At 36.2% G+C, this 14,720-nt stretch overlaps 2 protein-coding genes across 2 annotated transcripts; one reads left to right on the top strand and one right to left on the bottom strand.

The window, feature by feature from the left end:
* The first annotated feature begins 540 nt into the window (after positions 1-540).
* On the top strand, positions 541-8,888 carry LOC112513747 (auxilin-like protein 1). The gene is made up of 8 exons (XM_025120099.1): positions 541-1,027; positions 2,280-5,493; positions 5,577-5,652; positions 5,763-5,833; positions 5,912-5,977; positions 6,062-6,151; positions 6,872-7,048; positions 8,599-8,888. Exons 1-8 carry the CDS (start codon positions 666-668, stop codon positions 8,632-8,634), a joined length of 4,092 nt encoding a protein of 1,363 aa, XP_024975867.1. The 5' UTR covers positions 541-665; the 3' UTR covers positions 8,635-8,888.
* A 1,947-nt stretch (positions 8,889-10,835) lies between these two features.
* LOC112513083 (lipid phosphate phosphatase epsilon 1, chloroplastic) lies at positions 10,836-13,516 on the bottom strand. The gene is made up of 4 exons (XM_025119207.1): positions 13,109-13,516; positions 12,652-12,877; positions 12,446-12,519; positions 10,836-11,235 (listed from the first exon to the last, which is right to left on the bottom strand). The coding sequence occupies exons 1-4, from the start codon at positions 13,412-13,414 to the stop codon at positions 11,008-11,010; spliced, it is 834 nt and encodes a 277-aa protein (XP_024974975.1). The 5' UTR covers positions 13,415-13,516; the 3' UTR covers positions 10,836-11,007.
* Positions 13,517-14,720: the final 1,204 nt, after the last annotated feature.

Here is a 14,720-nt window from a genome sequence, read left to right as displayed (position 1 = left end):
TAAACGCTTACCAGGTAAATTGTTACATAAAATACGTTTTGACGTATTACAATCTTACCCAATAAAATAAATTATAGTATTGACTCATCATATTAAACACTTATCGAGTAAGCATTTAGATAAATCACCCTAGAGTGAATGGAAATAAATCCATATACATTTAATTTGAAAGTAAAGTCTAATTTCATTATTTGAAAAAATAAAAACTATATTTTGTGGGACCCAAAAGAAAAAGTAAGTTTAAAACAGGAAAAAATGATGGAGAACCTTATGATGTGGTTGCAATCACCGGAATGCATCTCTCCCGCTCCTGTTCAGCCCTTATAAAATTCTGTATTCACATCATTCCAAAATTTTATTTTATTTTATCTGGAAAATACAAAAAAAAAAAAAATTATTTTTGAGGGGCTCAAGTTTTATATTTTTGTCCATAAGTCCAAAAAGAAAGAGAGGCCCTTCAGCTGCAATTTCAGAATTTTCCGTATTTCCCATTTTGCCCTCTCGTCCCGTCTACCTCCTCCAACTGAAACACCCCTTCTTCCTTCCCACAGTGAAAGCAAAAGCGAAGCCACACCTTCCAGTGCGTGGACGTGTGAGAGAGAGAGAGAGAGCTGTACCAACAGTGAAACCCTAGGGAGGAGTGTATACGGACCTTCTCTGGTCTCATGAAGGGTTACAGAGACAATGGTGGTGGCGGTGGTGGTGGTTTCGGAGCGCGGAATAAGACGGTCTATGATGATGTATTTGGTGGCCCACCCAAGTTTGGAGCTACGACTCTTCCTCCTCGCCTTGAGGACTACACTGAGATTTTTCAGGGCTTTCACGCTTCCCGAGGCTCTTCAATTCCTGTTCTAGATCTTCCGCCGCCCTCCGAAGAGTGTGACGACGTTTGGTTTGATGTACAGAGCTCCAAGCTTGATTACTCTGAAGTTTTCGGAGGTTTTAACGGCCTTGATTTTGCGGTTTCATATGAAGAATTGTTTAATAGCTCGAAAGTTGGAGATGATGATTCCTCGGATGATGTTTGGTACAGACAATAACTTTTATATATATTTTTATTGTTTTGCTTGTTGAATTGTTTACTGTCATTGGCATGTTTTAAGTCACATATGCAAAATATAATCATCTGATTTGTTTTCTCATTTCCTGCTGGTGTGTTCGTCTGTAAAAAAATTGTTCGACTGTAGAAGTATTTTTGCAGATTCATCGTGTGCTTCAAGATAGGTTGTCTTTGACTCATTCATCAATGAATGCTTCACAAGGAAGTTTCTGATAAAGTAATGAATCAACACTGTTGATCTTACCTTGTTGAAAAACAAATTCCCTGTGCTTGCTAGGAAATAGGCTCTACGAATTATGGAAGTCATTAGTGTGCGTACTGAGTGACAGTCTGCCACATATCGGGTTGATTCCTGGGGGTAGGGGTAGGGGTAGGAGGTAGGGGCCGAGTTGGTATTTAAGCTCTGTTATTTCACCTAGTGACCAGTGAGGTGACTTCCATTGGACCCTTTTTTCCCCACAGTTCTAAGCAGTATATGCACATTTTCGAATTTAAGATCATTTTTATGATCAGATATGTATTGTTATTTGCAGCTCAATTCATGTTTAAGTTGGCCATAAAGCAAATAACTTTAGCTTATCCTTATGGATCGTTTACCAAGCGTTTACCGGCAAGAGTCACCCCCTTGCTTGCGTTTTCGGTAAAAAATGTGGCCTTCAAAATTGATTGTTGGTAATCCCTTTTACCTGGTAAATGCTTACGGGGCAAGAGTCCTTTTCACTCGCTTACCGGGTAAGACTCTCGGTCCTTATGTCGCCTCTTACCGGGTAAGACTCTAGGTCCTTATGTCGCCTCTTACCGGGTAAGATTCTCGGCCTTGCCATGTTCACAAGATATAGTAAGTGACATCCTGTAATCGTTTAGTAAATGCCCCCTTAATTAGGATATTATTCTTTTAGTTCAAGCAGTATATGTATTAGCTCATGTTTAAAGTTATAATTGTAATGAACTGTATGTGCATTCATATAACTTGATGCGTCTCATTTGAGATAGTTGATAGAAGAACAAATGATAAGTGTGAACTTATGTGTGTTTGGATGCATGCTCAGTTATTATGTTCATAAATGAATGCAACTATTTTTGTCAAAAAATGTTTGTGCAACTGTGCTTGAATCTTCTGCATATTGTCACACATGCTTTTTTGTGAATTGCCACAAATGATAATGTAAGTTAGAATAATCTTAATCATGCAAAATGCTGTCTTGTTCATATGTGGTAGGACTCCGGTTCAAAGTGAATCACCGTCGGATGAATCAGATCCTTATGCCTCTCTGGAGACGAATCAGCACGTGCCCAATGCAGATGCCAGCCAATTGTTTAGTGTGAAATTGCATAATGAGCCTAATATGGAAGCAGAGAAAGACATGGAAAATGATTCTCAGTTTCTTGATCTCCCTGGGTCTACTGTATTAGATAACCAGGCACTCCCAAGTAACATGGAAAATGAGAAATCGTTTTCACTGGCTAACAACGATCGTTGTGCAAGTAAGGATTTTGGTGGAGTTGCTGAAGGGAAACGGCTTAAGAAATCTCTTTCACAACCGCTAGATAGTGTTTGTGGCACAGAAAGATATGGATGTGATGTAAGTAATCTTGTAGGAGATCAGAAGGCTTATCCTGTAGGGACTAGACCAGTTCTTTCTGTGTCTGGTGTCAGCCTTAAAACTCAGCCTTCCCACTTACCACCACCCTCGAGGCCACCACCTGCTTTAACGTCAAAGAAGGGAGATACTGGCAGTTCCAATTTGAAACTCAAAACGTCTAAGAGCTATGCGTTTGAACGGATGACAGGTGACCAGTCACCACCTTACTTTGACGTTGAGATAGATGCAAGTTCATCTGCTGCTGCAGATGCTGCGGCTATGAAAGATGCAGTGGAACAAGCTCAAGCTAAGCTAAGAAGTGCAAAAGAATTGATGGACAGAAAGAAAGAGGGTCTTCAAGGTCGTTCAAGGCTGCGGATGGAGAATAATGTAGGAGATAAAAAGGGAAGGGTAAATGAGGATTATGAGAGGGCCAATAGTTTTGGAGGCAAGAGAATGAACGGATCAATTGAAAGAGATAGTACTAGAACAAGACTTGATGTAAGAGAGGAAAGCCAAAACATAAAAATAATCAAGGATGTGAAAGGTTCTGTAGATGGGGAAAGGAATAAAACTGAAGGTGGAAAACCCATTGAGAGAAAGACCGAAAAGGAACACAAGATGCATCTAGTATTGGATGAGACTAAAGGAACTGTTGCATCAAGAGAGGTAACACAACCTTTTGAAAATGTTGTGAGGAGGCAGGTTAAGGATGCAGGGATTTTGGAGCCAGATGCCAGGTCCAGGGGGTTCAAACAGAATAACAAGGTCGTCCTTGAATCTTTTCACCAGACGGAAGATGGTAAGAATCAACAAGAAAGAGAGCCTTTGGTGGAGAACGACAAGACAAAAGAAACACTTGATAGCTCTCACAGGGAAGAAGAGCACCTAAAGGAACCTACTATAGCTCAGAAAACCTGCCAACCAAGAGAGATGGAAAAAAAGTTTTTTGTTAGCCAGCAGCATGGAGAAATTAAGGCACTAAGTGATGCTGATGACAGTGAATTGTATGAGAACCTAATAGAAATTCAGCTAAAAGATAATGATATGGAAACTGGGATAAAACTAGTAGGAGCTAACGAGAAAGTAGTTATTGAGAATCTACTTAAAAATGATAACGAGAGGAAAGCACTTGGCATGGGATCAGATCCTTATGACTGGGAAGATTTGGATGTTGGATTTCACGATACTACTGAGAAAGAACATGAGAGGGGTCTAAAGGAGACCGAAGTGCAGGATGAAAAAGAGGCTCAGCAACTGGTCCCTCCTGAAATAGCAATAATTCAGAGTAAAGAAGAGGATCATGAAGAAGGCACCGAGAGAATAGTTAAAGATCCTTTCTGTTGGGAAGATGATGAGAAGATGCCAGTAAATGCTTCTGAGCAGTGGTCAGAAGAGAGCGATAAGATATCAGAAACCGTTTCTGAGCAGGAGCAGTACAAAAAGGAGCAAACACCGGATCACATTGAGGAAATATTGCAGGAAGATTTTATGCAGAACGAAGATAAGATAAAAGCAGAAGAGGCTATTGAGCAGGACGAAAAGGTAAAAGAGAAGGAAAAAGCTTGTGCAAAAGATGATAATGTGCAGACACTAAATCATGCTGCCGCAAATGAAAATACTGACACAAGCCATGGAATTGATTGCAATTCAGTAGGAAATAGAATATTACTGAACGACAATGAAAGAGAAGAAAGTAAGGCAGGGAAGGAAGCTGTTTCCGAAAATGATGGTATTGAGAAGGAACAGGAGGGTATCAAGTGGGATGACGATAATAAGAGGCTAAGCTCGAATGAAGAAAATGAATCAACCACAGGGGAGAATTCAGAGGCATCAGATGTGGTATACCAAGCGGATGATAATGAGATCTTAGAAGCTACTGAAGATGTTCAACAGGATATTCCTAGTGAAAGAAATGAAGTTACCCCGGAAACCCTTTTCACTGTGAAGAATGGGAAGCCAAGGAGCAATGGACACAATGAGAAGGTAGAAGGAACTGTTGATCAAATACATGAGGTGGGTGAAGACTCGTTTTCCTCATCTGGCTTAAACCAAAGCGACATGCAAGGTGTAAAGGTTGAAGTAAGAGTAGCAGGTGTTCCAAGCTCAATTTCTTCGATAGAAAGTGCAGGAAAAATATATGGCGTCAATGTCGTTGGACAAACACCAATGGGGAATGATAAGAGAACTTTCGAATCGAAGAATTCCATTAATTTCACTCATAATCATGAAGGCAAAAGGACGAATGTTCACCCTGATGGAAGAACAAATACAACTACCTACCCTCAAGTTGCCAAGGAGTGGGTCGAAGCTGAAACTAAGCCTCTATCTGATCAAGTTGACTCTTTAAGAAATACAAACAATGCTGCTTCAAAGGTTGCAGGCAGAAGCATGGAACGGAAGGACGAGATTCGTAACAAGGCCGTTTCAGAGGACAGGGAAAAGGAGGAAAAGTTGCAGAGAGAAAGAGAGCTAGAAAATGAGCGCCTTAGGAAAATAGAAGAAGAGAGAGAGAGACAAATAGAAAGAGAGAAAGATCGGATGGCCGTTGATAGAGCTACCCTTGAAGCTCGTGAAAGGGCATTTGCTGAAACCAGGGAGAGAGCTGAAAGAGCTGCTGTGGATAGAGCAACTGCAGAGTTCCGGCAACGAGCCCTGGCAGAGGCTCGAGAAAGATTAGAAAAAGCATGTGCCGAGGCTAGGGAAAGGTCGCTAGCTGAAAAGGCAATGGAGGGGAGGCTTAGAGTCGAAAAAGCAACCGCAGAGGCACGAGAAAGAGCAGAAAGATCAGTTGGTGATAAATTTTCTGCTTCTAAAAGTAGCACAATGAGACAAAATTCTTTATCCTCTGTGAGCATCTATTACTTCTAACTTCTTATATTGACCATTCTATATCTTAGGTGCATCCTGACTAATTGGATGGTAAATGGCAGGATCTGCCGGAGTCGCAATTTCAGAAAGCTGGGTCTTACAGTGGATTAAAATATTCTCAGACTGCAGCACAAAACGGTGCGTTATATGTGAACCAAAAGGAGAAACAGTAGTTCTTGGTCCTAAAAAGGCTCTTCTTTTCAAATGTTTGTTCTCCATATGGTGACATTTTTTGCATATTATGATAGGAGATGAAGGTGAATCACCACAGCGGTGTAAAGCTCGTTTGGAGAGGCATCAGAGAACAGCTGACCGTGCAGTATGTTCTCTCTTCTTTTTTATTCTTGGCTTCTTTTTTATAGTCTTTCCTTTGAGCTAACTTTCGGATATCCTCTAGGCAAAAGCTCTGGCGGAGAAGAATATGAGGGATCTTGTTGCTCAAAAAGAACAAGCAGAGAGAAACGTAAATATTTTTTACCTGGAGTAAGTCTTGAAACTGTGCAGCTTTGGCATGATTTTCTTACATATGTGTGTATGTGATTTTCAGAGATTGGCCGAAGGTCTTGATGCTGAAGTAAAAAGATGGTGTAGCGGGAAACAGGGCAATCTGCGTGCATTGCTTTCAACATTACAATATGTATGTATCGTTGTTGCTATCTACCTTAAGCTGAGTATGTGATGATATATGCATGGCTTTTGCTACACGCTCTGTCGCAAAATAAGTGTCCAGATTTCTATATTAGCTTGTCACAAAATAAGTGTCCTGTGCCTACTTTCCAATTCTACTCTTAGCTATGAGAAGGAGAAATTCATTACTCCTATTATTAAGGGTAAAATTGTCATTTAGTTAAGTGAACAATGTAATACTTGCACATTTAAGGGTGCGCCTGGTACATAAGACAAAAACTTTGTCCCATGTTTGGTGCGACATTAAGACTGGGGCAGGAGAGGACTGAGTGGGACAAAATGCATTTTATCGTCCCACCAAAATAGGTGGAACGAAAATCAAGAAGACGAGACAAAATTGATAAATTATTAAACTGACCATGTCAAATTAAAATCGTAAAACTTTGTCGAATTCATTCACCCACCTGCCTCATTCTTGCCTGTCCAGTGATCCAGTCCCGTTTGCATACCAAACACGCACATAAAACTGTATACCTTTTTCATTATGGACATTTGTTTTGGGACGAAGGAGTATATTTTACACACGAGTTTCTAATACCGTATATGTAGGCTCATGACACTTGGTGCATTCTTTTAAGAAACAAAAGACCATCTTCTGTAGTCAGGTGACTGATACAATTCACTTGTTGATTCAATTCAATTTTCTAACATCAGATTTGTTAATTTTCAGATTCTTGGGTCGGAAAGTGGTTGGCAGCCAGTTCCATTAACCGAAGTTATTACTACTGCTGCTGTAAAAAGGGCTTACAGAAAAGCCACTCTTTGCGTCCATCCTGACAAACTGCAACAGCGTGGTGCAACAATTCAGCAAAAGTATATTTGTGAAAAGGTTTTTGATCTTCTCAAGGTTGGTCACTGCATACTCTTTCTGTTTTTGTTGGTTTTTCATCTTCTAATTTGATGATTTACAAGCTAATTCAATCACAAAACCTTATTTCCAACTAAGGCTATAACATTTGTTTTCGATTACCATGCTCGTCATTTGAAGTCAATTCAATAATTATCGTTGATTGTTAGACTTTGATCCCATAATTTCCAGTTATCCGTTATGTGTTTTCATGTATCCATAGCAGCGTCACACCTTTTAGATAGTAGCTAAGAACAACTCTGCCTTTGGATTTGCCTCTTTGTTAGCATCCTTGCCCAATGGAGATTTTACCACTTCCTTTTGTTGAATCTTTTTCACGGCTCGATAGATAATTTGGGATTGACGTGAGGGGGGCAGGGATGGCTCCTGACGTATACGAAGGAGTGCGGTTCGTTCGATAAATTCCTACCTCTCTATCTATCTCTGAGATGTTTTGAAGGCGTCCTTGGGGTAATCTTGTAGTTCCTACGGGGTGGAGATGATACCCACCCGTCGAGCAGGGACGAAAGTCGGCCTTAGTGATCCGACGGTCATTGAGTGTGAATCGTAGAAATCTATGTACCTTTAGGGTGCGTTTGGTATCCAGACAAGGTAGGACATAAGAGGACAACTATTTAGAGTTTGGTAAGACAAAAATGGACCTGACAGAACGAATAAAACGACCAATTTACTTCTAATGAATTGTTTATATATTTTGATTGATTTATGTAATTTATTAAATTATAATAAAATAAATGCTTTTTATAACATAATATATCATTAGATAGTTTTCGTCAAGCTGATTAAAGTGACACCAAAATCAAAAACTTATGTAGTTTCCAATTCTATTTTATACCTTTTCTATATTATTTTTTATTAATATTTAATAAATTACATAAATTAATCAAAATACAGAAACTATATAAAAATATTATTTTGAAGACAGCAAACTGAAGGTTTAAAAAACATAAAAAGACAAATAAAATTTAAAGAATGAATAAAATGTAAAGAGTAAGGTGTATTTGATGTTTTAGAAGAAAAATTAGGTTCTATTTTAAGGTTATATTGGTAAAATATAGGTCTATTTCTCCTTTGTTCTACTATGTAGTCTGTTCCTGTCTGTTTCACATAAAAGTTTTTCCAAACATGGAACATAGATCCATGTTCTGTTATGTCATGTCCAGTGTACCAAACACACAAAAAAATATAATTTTCTATCCATGTGGGATGGGTTGTTACATTTTAGTAGTTTAGTGTATTTAAGTAGCTCTATTGCTATATCATTGCATTTTTCCCTTTAGTTTTTGAGATGGCAGAGTCTTAACACATTTGACTCAACTAGTCTATGGGATTGGTACAACATGTTTGCTCTACATGAACCAGACAAAAATTTAGGCTTTGCGGTCGATGAGCGGAGTGCAACTCTCAATGGATCTTATAACATCTTGTATAACATTGTTCACACCATCCTCGCCTTTGTTGCAGTTTGTTTAGGGTGCCAAACTCGATGATGGCAATTTAACGTGATTTGATGTTGGCATTGTGTGTAGGAAGCATGGAACAAATTCAACTCGGAAGAGCGGTAGTGGTCGCGGTGGCGGTGACGATTGTTGTTTGAATTTATTCCATGTGATTCATGGGGGTGAAGCAAGTAAAAATCCTTTGATTCCTCTTTCAAATACTTTGTTTTTGTTGTAAAGTTTTTCAAAACAGAGAGAGAGGGAGGATGCCAATCCATCATCTCCTATCAAAAATCACAACTCATTTCATCAACCCCTGGAAAATGGGTATCTGAATGAAATTCATAAAACTATATGTGCTTCCAATATATCTTATAGAGTTTTCAATTATTAACCAGAAAAAAGAAAAGAAGTAAAGGGTATCCATTCCTCGCAAGTCAAGCCTATTTAATCTATAAGTCAAAACCTATGTTCTGATATCACATTTGTAACATTTTCCGTCCACGTGGTCTTGAACAGGCGGTGTCACTAACATGACTTGATTCAAAGACACAAACATTACAGAGTTATTAATAAACTCTAAACATTGATTATAACTTTTAAAGCATGCTTTACAACTCAAAATATTACATTCTAACAACTATTTATAAGCTTAGTATATTAACATCTACAAACGAGTTTATAAACTCCAAAAGTTCTCGATTTCAAGTCTCGTCCCTATCAATATCACTTGGAACCTGCTGTGTCTGAAAACAAGAACACGGTTGAGCATGAGGCTCGGTGAATAGATTATAATATAAATTTGAAATAATAATACGTAACATCGATAATAAAGCGGAAAACTTACAATTCAATTCATAGAAAATCAAGACGTTTCACAATTCTCATTTCAAATATAGATATAAACAAAATATGTCAATTTCTGTAATATTCATGGGGTGGGCAAACCATACGAACTATTTGGCCGACATGCCGGCACACAACCCAAGTCCCTAGTGAATTTAACCACGGTCACATGGTGGGTAATCCTAGGATTGATTCATCCGCCTTGGAGCCAATAAAATCGGCCTAGTCCACAAAGTGGGTTCACATAAGCCACTATTGGGCCTTGTGGACCAAGTTCACCTGTAGGACGCTATGACTACAAATCTGCCATAGAAGACATCCCAACTAATGTGTCCATCAATTGAGAGATGTTGAAAACCAAGAAAACTAAACATGTGCCACTGTCCGGATGATGCTCATAAAAAGTCAAACTTCAAGATACTTCATAAACTCAAAACTACTTTAAAATATGACAATTAATTTAACAAACTTGAAAGATTAAAACATATAATTCAACAGACTAAACTCAAGTGTTCATGATAATTTTTAAGAGTTTATATATATATATATATATATATATATATATAATTATAAGAAGTTTAGTAATTTCACGATTTTAACCCCTTAACAATTATTTATCGTTATTATAACTACGGTACAATTCGGTAAGCTAACGAGAATGTTTTTAAAATTCGGGTCTTACAAAAATGATAAATATGAATGATGAAATTTTGATTTTGATAATATATTCATTATACATTGATCGTCATATTTTGATTTAAATTAGATAGAAAAATAAAAAGGTTTTACGATTAATGTGATGAAATCATTTAAAAATACATAAAAAATAGGGAAAATTAAAAATATGAAATATAGTCTTTCATTGAACTTGGGATTTAACTTTGCTTTATATATTATTATCAATAAAAAAATAAAATGTTTTATTGAAGTAAGATATTAATGTCAATAGAAAAATCTTGAAATAGTAAAAATTAACGTAATTATCAATCACGTATAAACAGTTATTGTCATCGGAGTTTAAATTCGATTATTTTATCAAATCTTGTAATCACAAAATATCAAAACTTTATTCGAATTTATATAATCCAATCGTAAACACAACCATGTCCAATGATAACAACAAATCCAACAATATTTGAGGATTTCATTTTGTTTATTATTGAAACTTTGAAAAACAAATTTCATTAAGACATAAAAGAAAGTAAATGGAAGAGCAAATAAGAGTTGGAAATTAAACTTGGGTATACAAAATTACAAAAAAAAACCCACGTTAATAATGAACTACACATTTTTCATATAGATGTGAAAAAATCTTTAATATATTCAACATTTAAAAAAATCAAAAAATTGAGAAAAAAGATAAAAGAAATTCTAAGCATTAAGATGTGTCACCTCATTCTTCATGGGTTTTCTTTTAATATATATAGATTTATAGTTAAATATGACATAGGCCAATTATTGAACTATCTTTTAAATTGTCATTAAAAAAGGAATCAAATCTTAACTTCGTCAATCAGAATATCAATTCAGATAAAACCTATTTAAACACGATATTACAATTATATCAAAAAATGAAAGTTCGATGGGAGTAAGATAACTGCATTACTACTACTACTACTACTACCCTTGGATTATTTCGAAAAATGTAGATCATCAATGTTCGGATTTTATCCAATGCTGAAAAACATGCGAGATAAACCCTAGACAGAAACATGTAGCTCCAACAGTAACAAGGACTCGAACCCACAAATTCGAGTTGTATGCCTTATGAACCATCGCTTCCCAAGCCCAAAACCATAACACTGAAAAGATGGACCCCACGATTGCGCCCACAACCACTTGGCTAGTAGTATGATAACATAGTAACACCCGTAGCCATGACTGCATAAATAACATATTAGAATGTAGTTGGTAAATTTGAAGTATAAACCATCAATCTAGATCAAGATTCTAAATGACATAAGGCATGGCGTGGCTTGGTTTGGCGGGGTGGCGAGATCATAATGCCTTATGAGTTATGGCGAGGCTCAACGTCCCTAAGGCGGCACACATACGAAGTTAAGGGAAAACTGGAAAAAGGAAAAATGAAAAACTGAGGAATACCCTGGTAATCGTTCATCTGGACGATATACAAATGTACATACAAATAACTTGTAATCAATTTGCCCGATATGCACCTGTACATAACATGCACACGTGCATAAAAACCAATAAACATCTTCAATTACTTGTATGCATGTGTCCACACTATCCAGATGGATAATTACCAGGATGGTGTTCCTCAGTTTTTCATTTTTTTTGGGTTCCCCTGACCTTCTCTCTCTATATATACACACACTTGTGCATGTTTAGTGTTGTGAATGAGATTGTAGAACAAATTAAATTCATAAAAAATAATAAAACTGAAAAGGAAAGAAAAATCATAGATACCAAATATATAAAGCTTATTAAAAATGATATCAAGAGTGCAAAATTAGGATTAAATCTCCTGATATCTACTCACCGTTTTCTTCAATTTCAAAGAATTCATGTTCGACTCTTCGTGTACAGGATTGGAAGTAAGTATTTACATATTTAGGTTTTAGTTCTTAAGTTCTCTTTTTATGTTTATTTAAGTTTTAGGTTTCATACATAATTATTATTTATCCCTCAAGTTATATAAAAAAAACCCACACATTACAAAATAACACGTCGTAACGCGTTACAATGCAAACCGAGCCTTAGAGTGGAGCTACATGGATTAACATGGCGGCGAAGCCAATTCTTGACGCCATATCGTGCCGTAACAAGTTGTTTAGAACCATGATCTAGATTGAGTAGCCATGATCTAGCATTATAGCTTTTCAAAAATCTATTTCAAGCAACGTTATACAAGAACTTTTTTCCAATTTTTTCAATTACGCCCCTTATATTTTCCAATTAATTTTCCAACATGTTCTTTTAATTAACTTTACATAATCAACCACCTTATCAACAAGTTTTCGCCAAGCATGACTAGACTACCGTTCGTCGGGTATATTATCAACTAATTTACCCAACATAGCCGTTAGAGTAATCGAAGAAATAATGATAAGGGTGCATGGATACTTACAAAGTATGATCCAAGCGCTATCACAAGCACGCTAAAGAAAGCTGTAACGCCATTAAATCCATGCCATTCGACCACTGTTATAACGAGCATAACAAACACGAATTGGAAGTTCAGTGTAACTCATATGGATTTAAGATCCTAAATGTTGCTCATAACCAAAATCTTGATGGAAAGTTTGAATATGCACAAATTGAAAAGATCGTTACCCGAAAATATAACTAATACGGTAGCGAAAAAGATGGATTGGGCATGTGAAGATGGCATTCCATGGCCTGAACTCACATCAGGAACTGGTCGTTCTTGTTTCAAGACCTGTTTCAAAGTGATGGATAGTATAGCATTCAAAACAGACCCTAATGCAGCCCAAAATGCAAAAGCATCATGCCTCAAAAGAAGAACCCCACCAAAAGTTGCAGCAACAATCCATCTACTCTGCAATCAATTCGATGAATTTCAAGAAAAAACATAAGAATTCACCATATCAATGTGCAAGAATGATGAAGTTAGAAAAATGGCACCAAAAATGGATCAATCTGATCGATATGGGGAAGAAGGGAGGGGATCGTAGAATTTTGAAGTGTTGATTTAGTGTTCATGATCAGGAAAGAAACACAAATGGCTAGCGAAATCCATTCAGAATATCGAGAATTAAAAAATACCAACCAAACTATTAAGAATGGTGTGTAGCCCACCAGCTGTTTGATGAAATGAAACACCACCATTATCAATCAAAACTTCCTGTTCAAAAGCAGAAACCGCAGGACTAATACGTTCATCACCGCCGATCCCAGTCTCAATCGACTCCGCTGCCATTGGTTTTTTGACACTAATAGACTTCCGATAAACAATTGCAGATTGTTTCAAAGTACGAAAAGCAGGACTCGAAAAGAGGGGTTTTCGATGAATGCTATGAAATAGGTTAAAAAGTGGTGGTGGGTTTATGAAAATCGCCACCGTCGCCGGCGACATGGTTTAATCAGAGGGGATGAAGAGGAGATCCGCATAGATTAATGGATTATGTAGAGAAAAATTCAACGGTTGTGATGGAGAGAGAAGTTATTAGTCAAATGGTACAAGTAGTTGGCGTGTTGAAGATTGAGCCAAACAGGGTATCCAGATGAAATCGTGGATCTGAAATCAAGAATCTAATTGGAGGATAAATCGACTCAAATTATATATATATATATATATATATACTAATTTATATTAGAAGAGCACTCGTGCAATGTAGCAAGATACATCTCGATTTTAATATTATATTTTATTATTTGTCTTTGTCGATTTAATAATACGATTTTATGTGTTTTTAAGAAAACAATAATGATTTTGTTTTTGAATAAAATATAAATTTGAAAAAAAAATATATCAATGTTAATATCAAGCCAACTATTTAAAAGTTTTCATTTTGTATGTAATTTTATTTTTTTATTATAATTTAATTTAAGTTTAATGATGAAATAATTTATTTTTGGTTTAATAATATAACATTTTATAAAGATAATAATTAAGTATTCTGTTAGAACTTAATGATTATCCTAATTGAATTTTAGATTTTTTATATTTAAAATGAGATGTTTATCATGTATTTGATTATGTTTATCTGCAGTTAGTTACACGAACTAAGATATGAAGCTTTAATAAGTTGTACTTATGCACAATCTACTTGTAATATTGAGTTTTAAGTACTATGCATTAATAAACAGTACTTTATGCATAAAAAATGGTTTTTAAGAGTTTTTGTCAAATGCTTTATAATATAATATAGATATACCATTTCTTATTTATTACATCCTTTTCACCTTTTCTTCATTATATCTTCTCACATGGGTTCGTTTACCAAACGCTTACTCGGGTAAGTGAACACCAAGTCACATTACCTTATTGGATGAATATGGTAAAGACCAATAATCTTACCCGGTAAGAGCGAGACAAAGATCAAGAGTCTTAACCCGTAAGTGAGGGCGATGACTCTTACCATGGTAAGGACTTACCGGATAAATTATTGCATACGATACGTTTTGATGAACTAAAATCTTACACGATAAGTAAATGATAATGTTAAACTTTACCGGTAAGCACTTACCGGGTAAGTGTTTGGTAAACGGCCCCTTAGAGTCTTAGACAAACACAAAACATAATATTTTAACATATTTGAAAGTCAATATTGATATATAGTTTATAACTCTTTAAACTTTTTTCAATCAAATCAAAATGTTTCGATTGAACACTAGATGGCAATGTCTAAAATAAGTGTTCTGATTATTTAAAAGTATAA

The sequence above is a fragment of the Cynara cardunculus genome, assembly GCF_001531365.2.
Source record: "Cynara cardunculus var. scolymus isolate 2C chromosome LG 5, CcrdV1, whole genome shotgun sequence".
NCBI lineage: Eukaryota > Viridiplantae > Streptophyta > Magnoliopsida > Asterales > Asteraceae > Cynara > Cynara cardunculus.
Note: the sequence above shows the minus strand (reverse complement) of the source record. Positions and strands in the feature narration are given on the sequence as shown.

What these genes read in the sequence shown, in the direction of transcription:
- LOC112513083 (XM_025119207.1), bottom strand. Translation starts at nt 13,414, where the DNA reads ATGTCGCCGGCGACGGTGGCGATTTTCATAAACCCACCACCACTTTTT. An exon ending in ACACCATTCTTAATAGTTTG is followed by an intron (nt 12,878 to 13,108) that starts GTTGGTATTTTT and finishes AATTGATTGCAG; the next exon opens with AGTAGATGGATTGTTGCTGC. An exon ending in TAGCGCTTGGATCATACTTT is followed by an intron (nt 11,236 to 12,445) that starts GTAAGTATCCAT and finishes TTATTTATGCAG; the next exon opens with TCATGGCTACGGGTGTTACT.
- LOC112513747 (XM_025120099.1), top strand. Translation starts at nt 666, where the DNA reads ATGAAGGGTTACAGAGACAATGGTGGTGGCGGTGGTGGTGGTTTCGGA. An exon ending in TCAGACTGCAGCACAAAACG is followed by an intron (nt 5,653 to 5,762) that starts GTGCGTTATATG and finishes ATATTATGATAG; the next exon opens with GAGATGAAGGTGAATCACCA. An exon ending in TGCTTTCAACATTACAATAT is followed by an intron (nt 6,152 to 6,871) that starts GTATGTATCGTT and finishes GTTAATTTTCAG; the next exon opens with ATTCTTGGGTCGGAAAGTGG.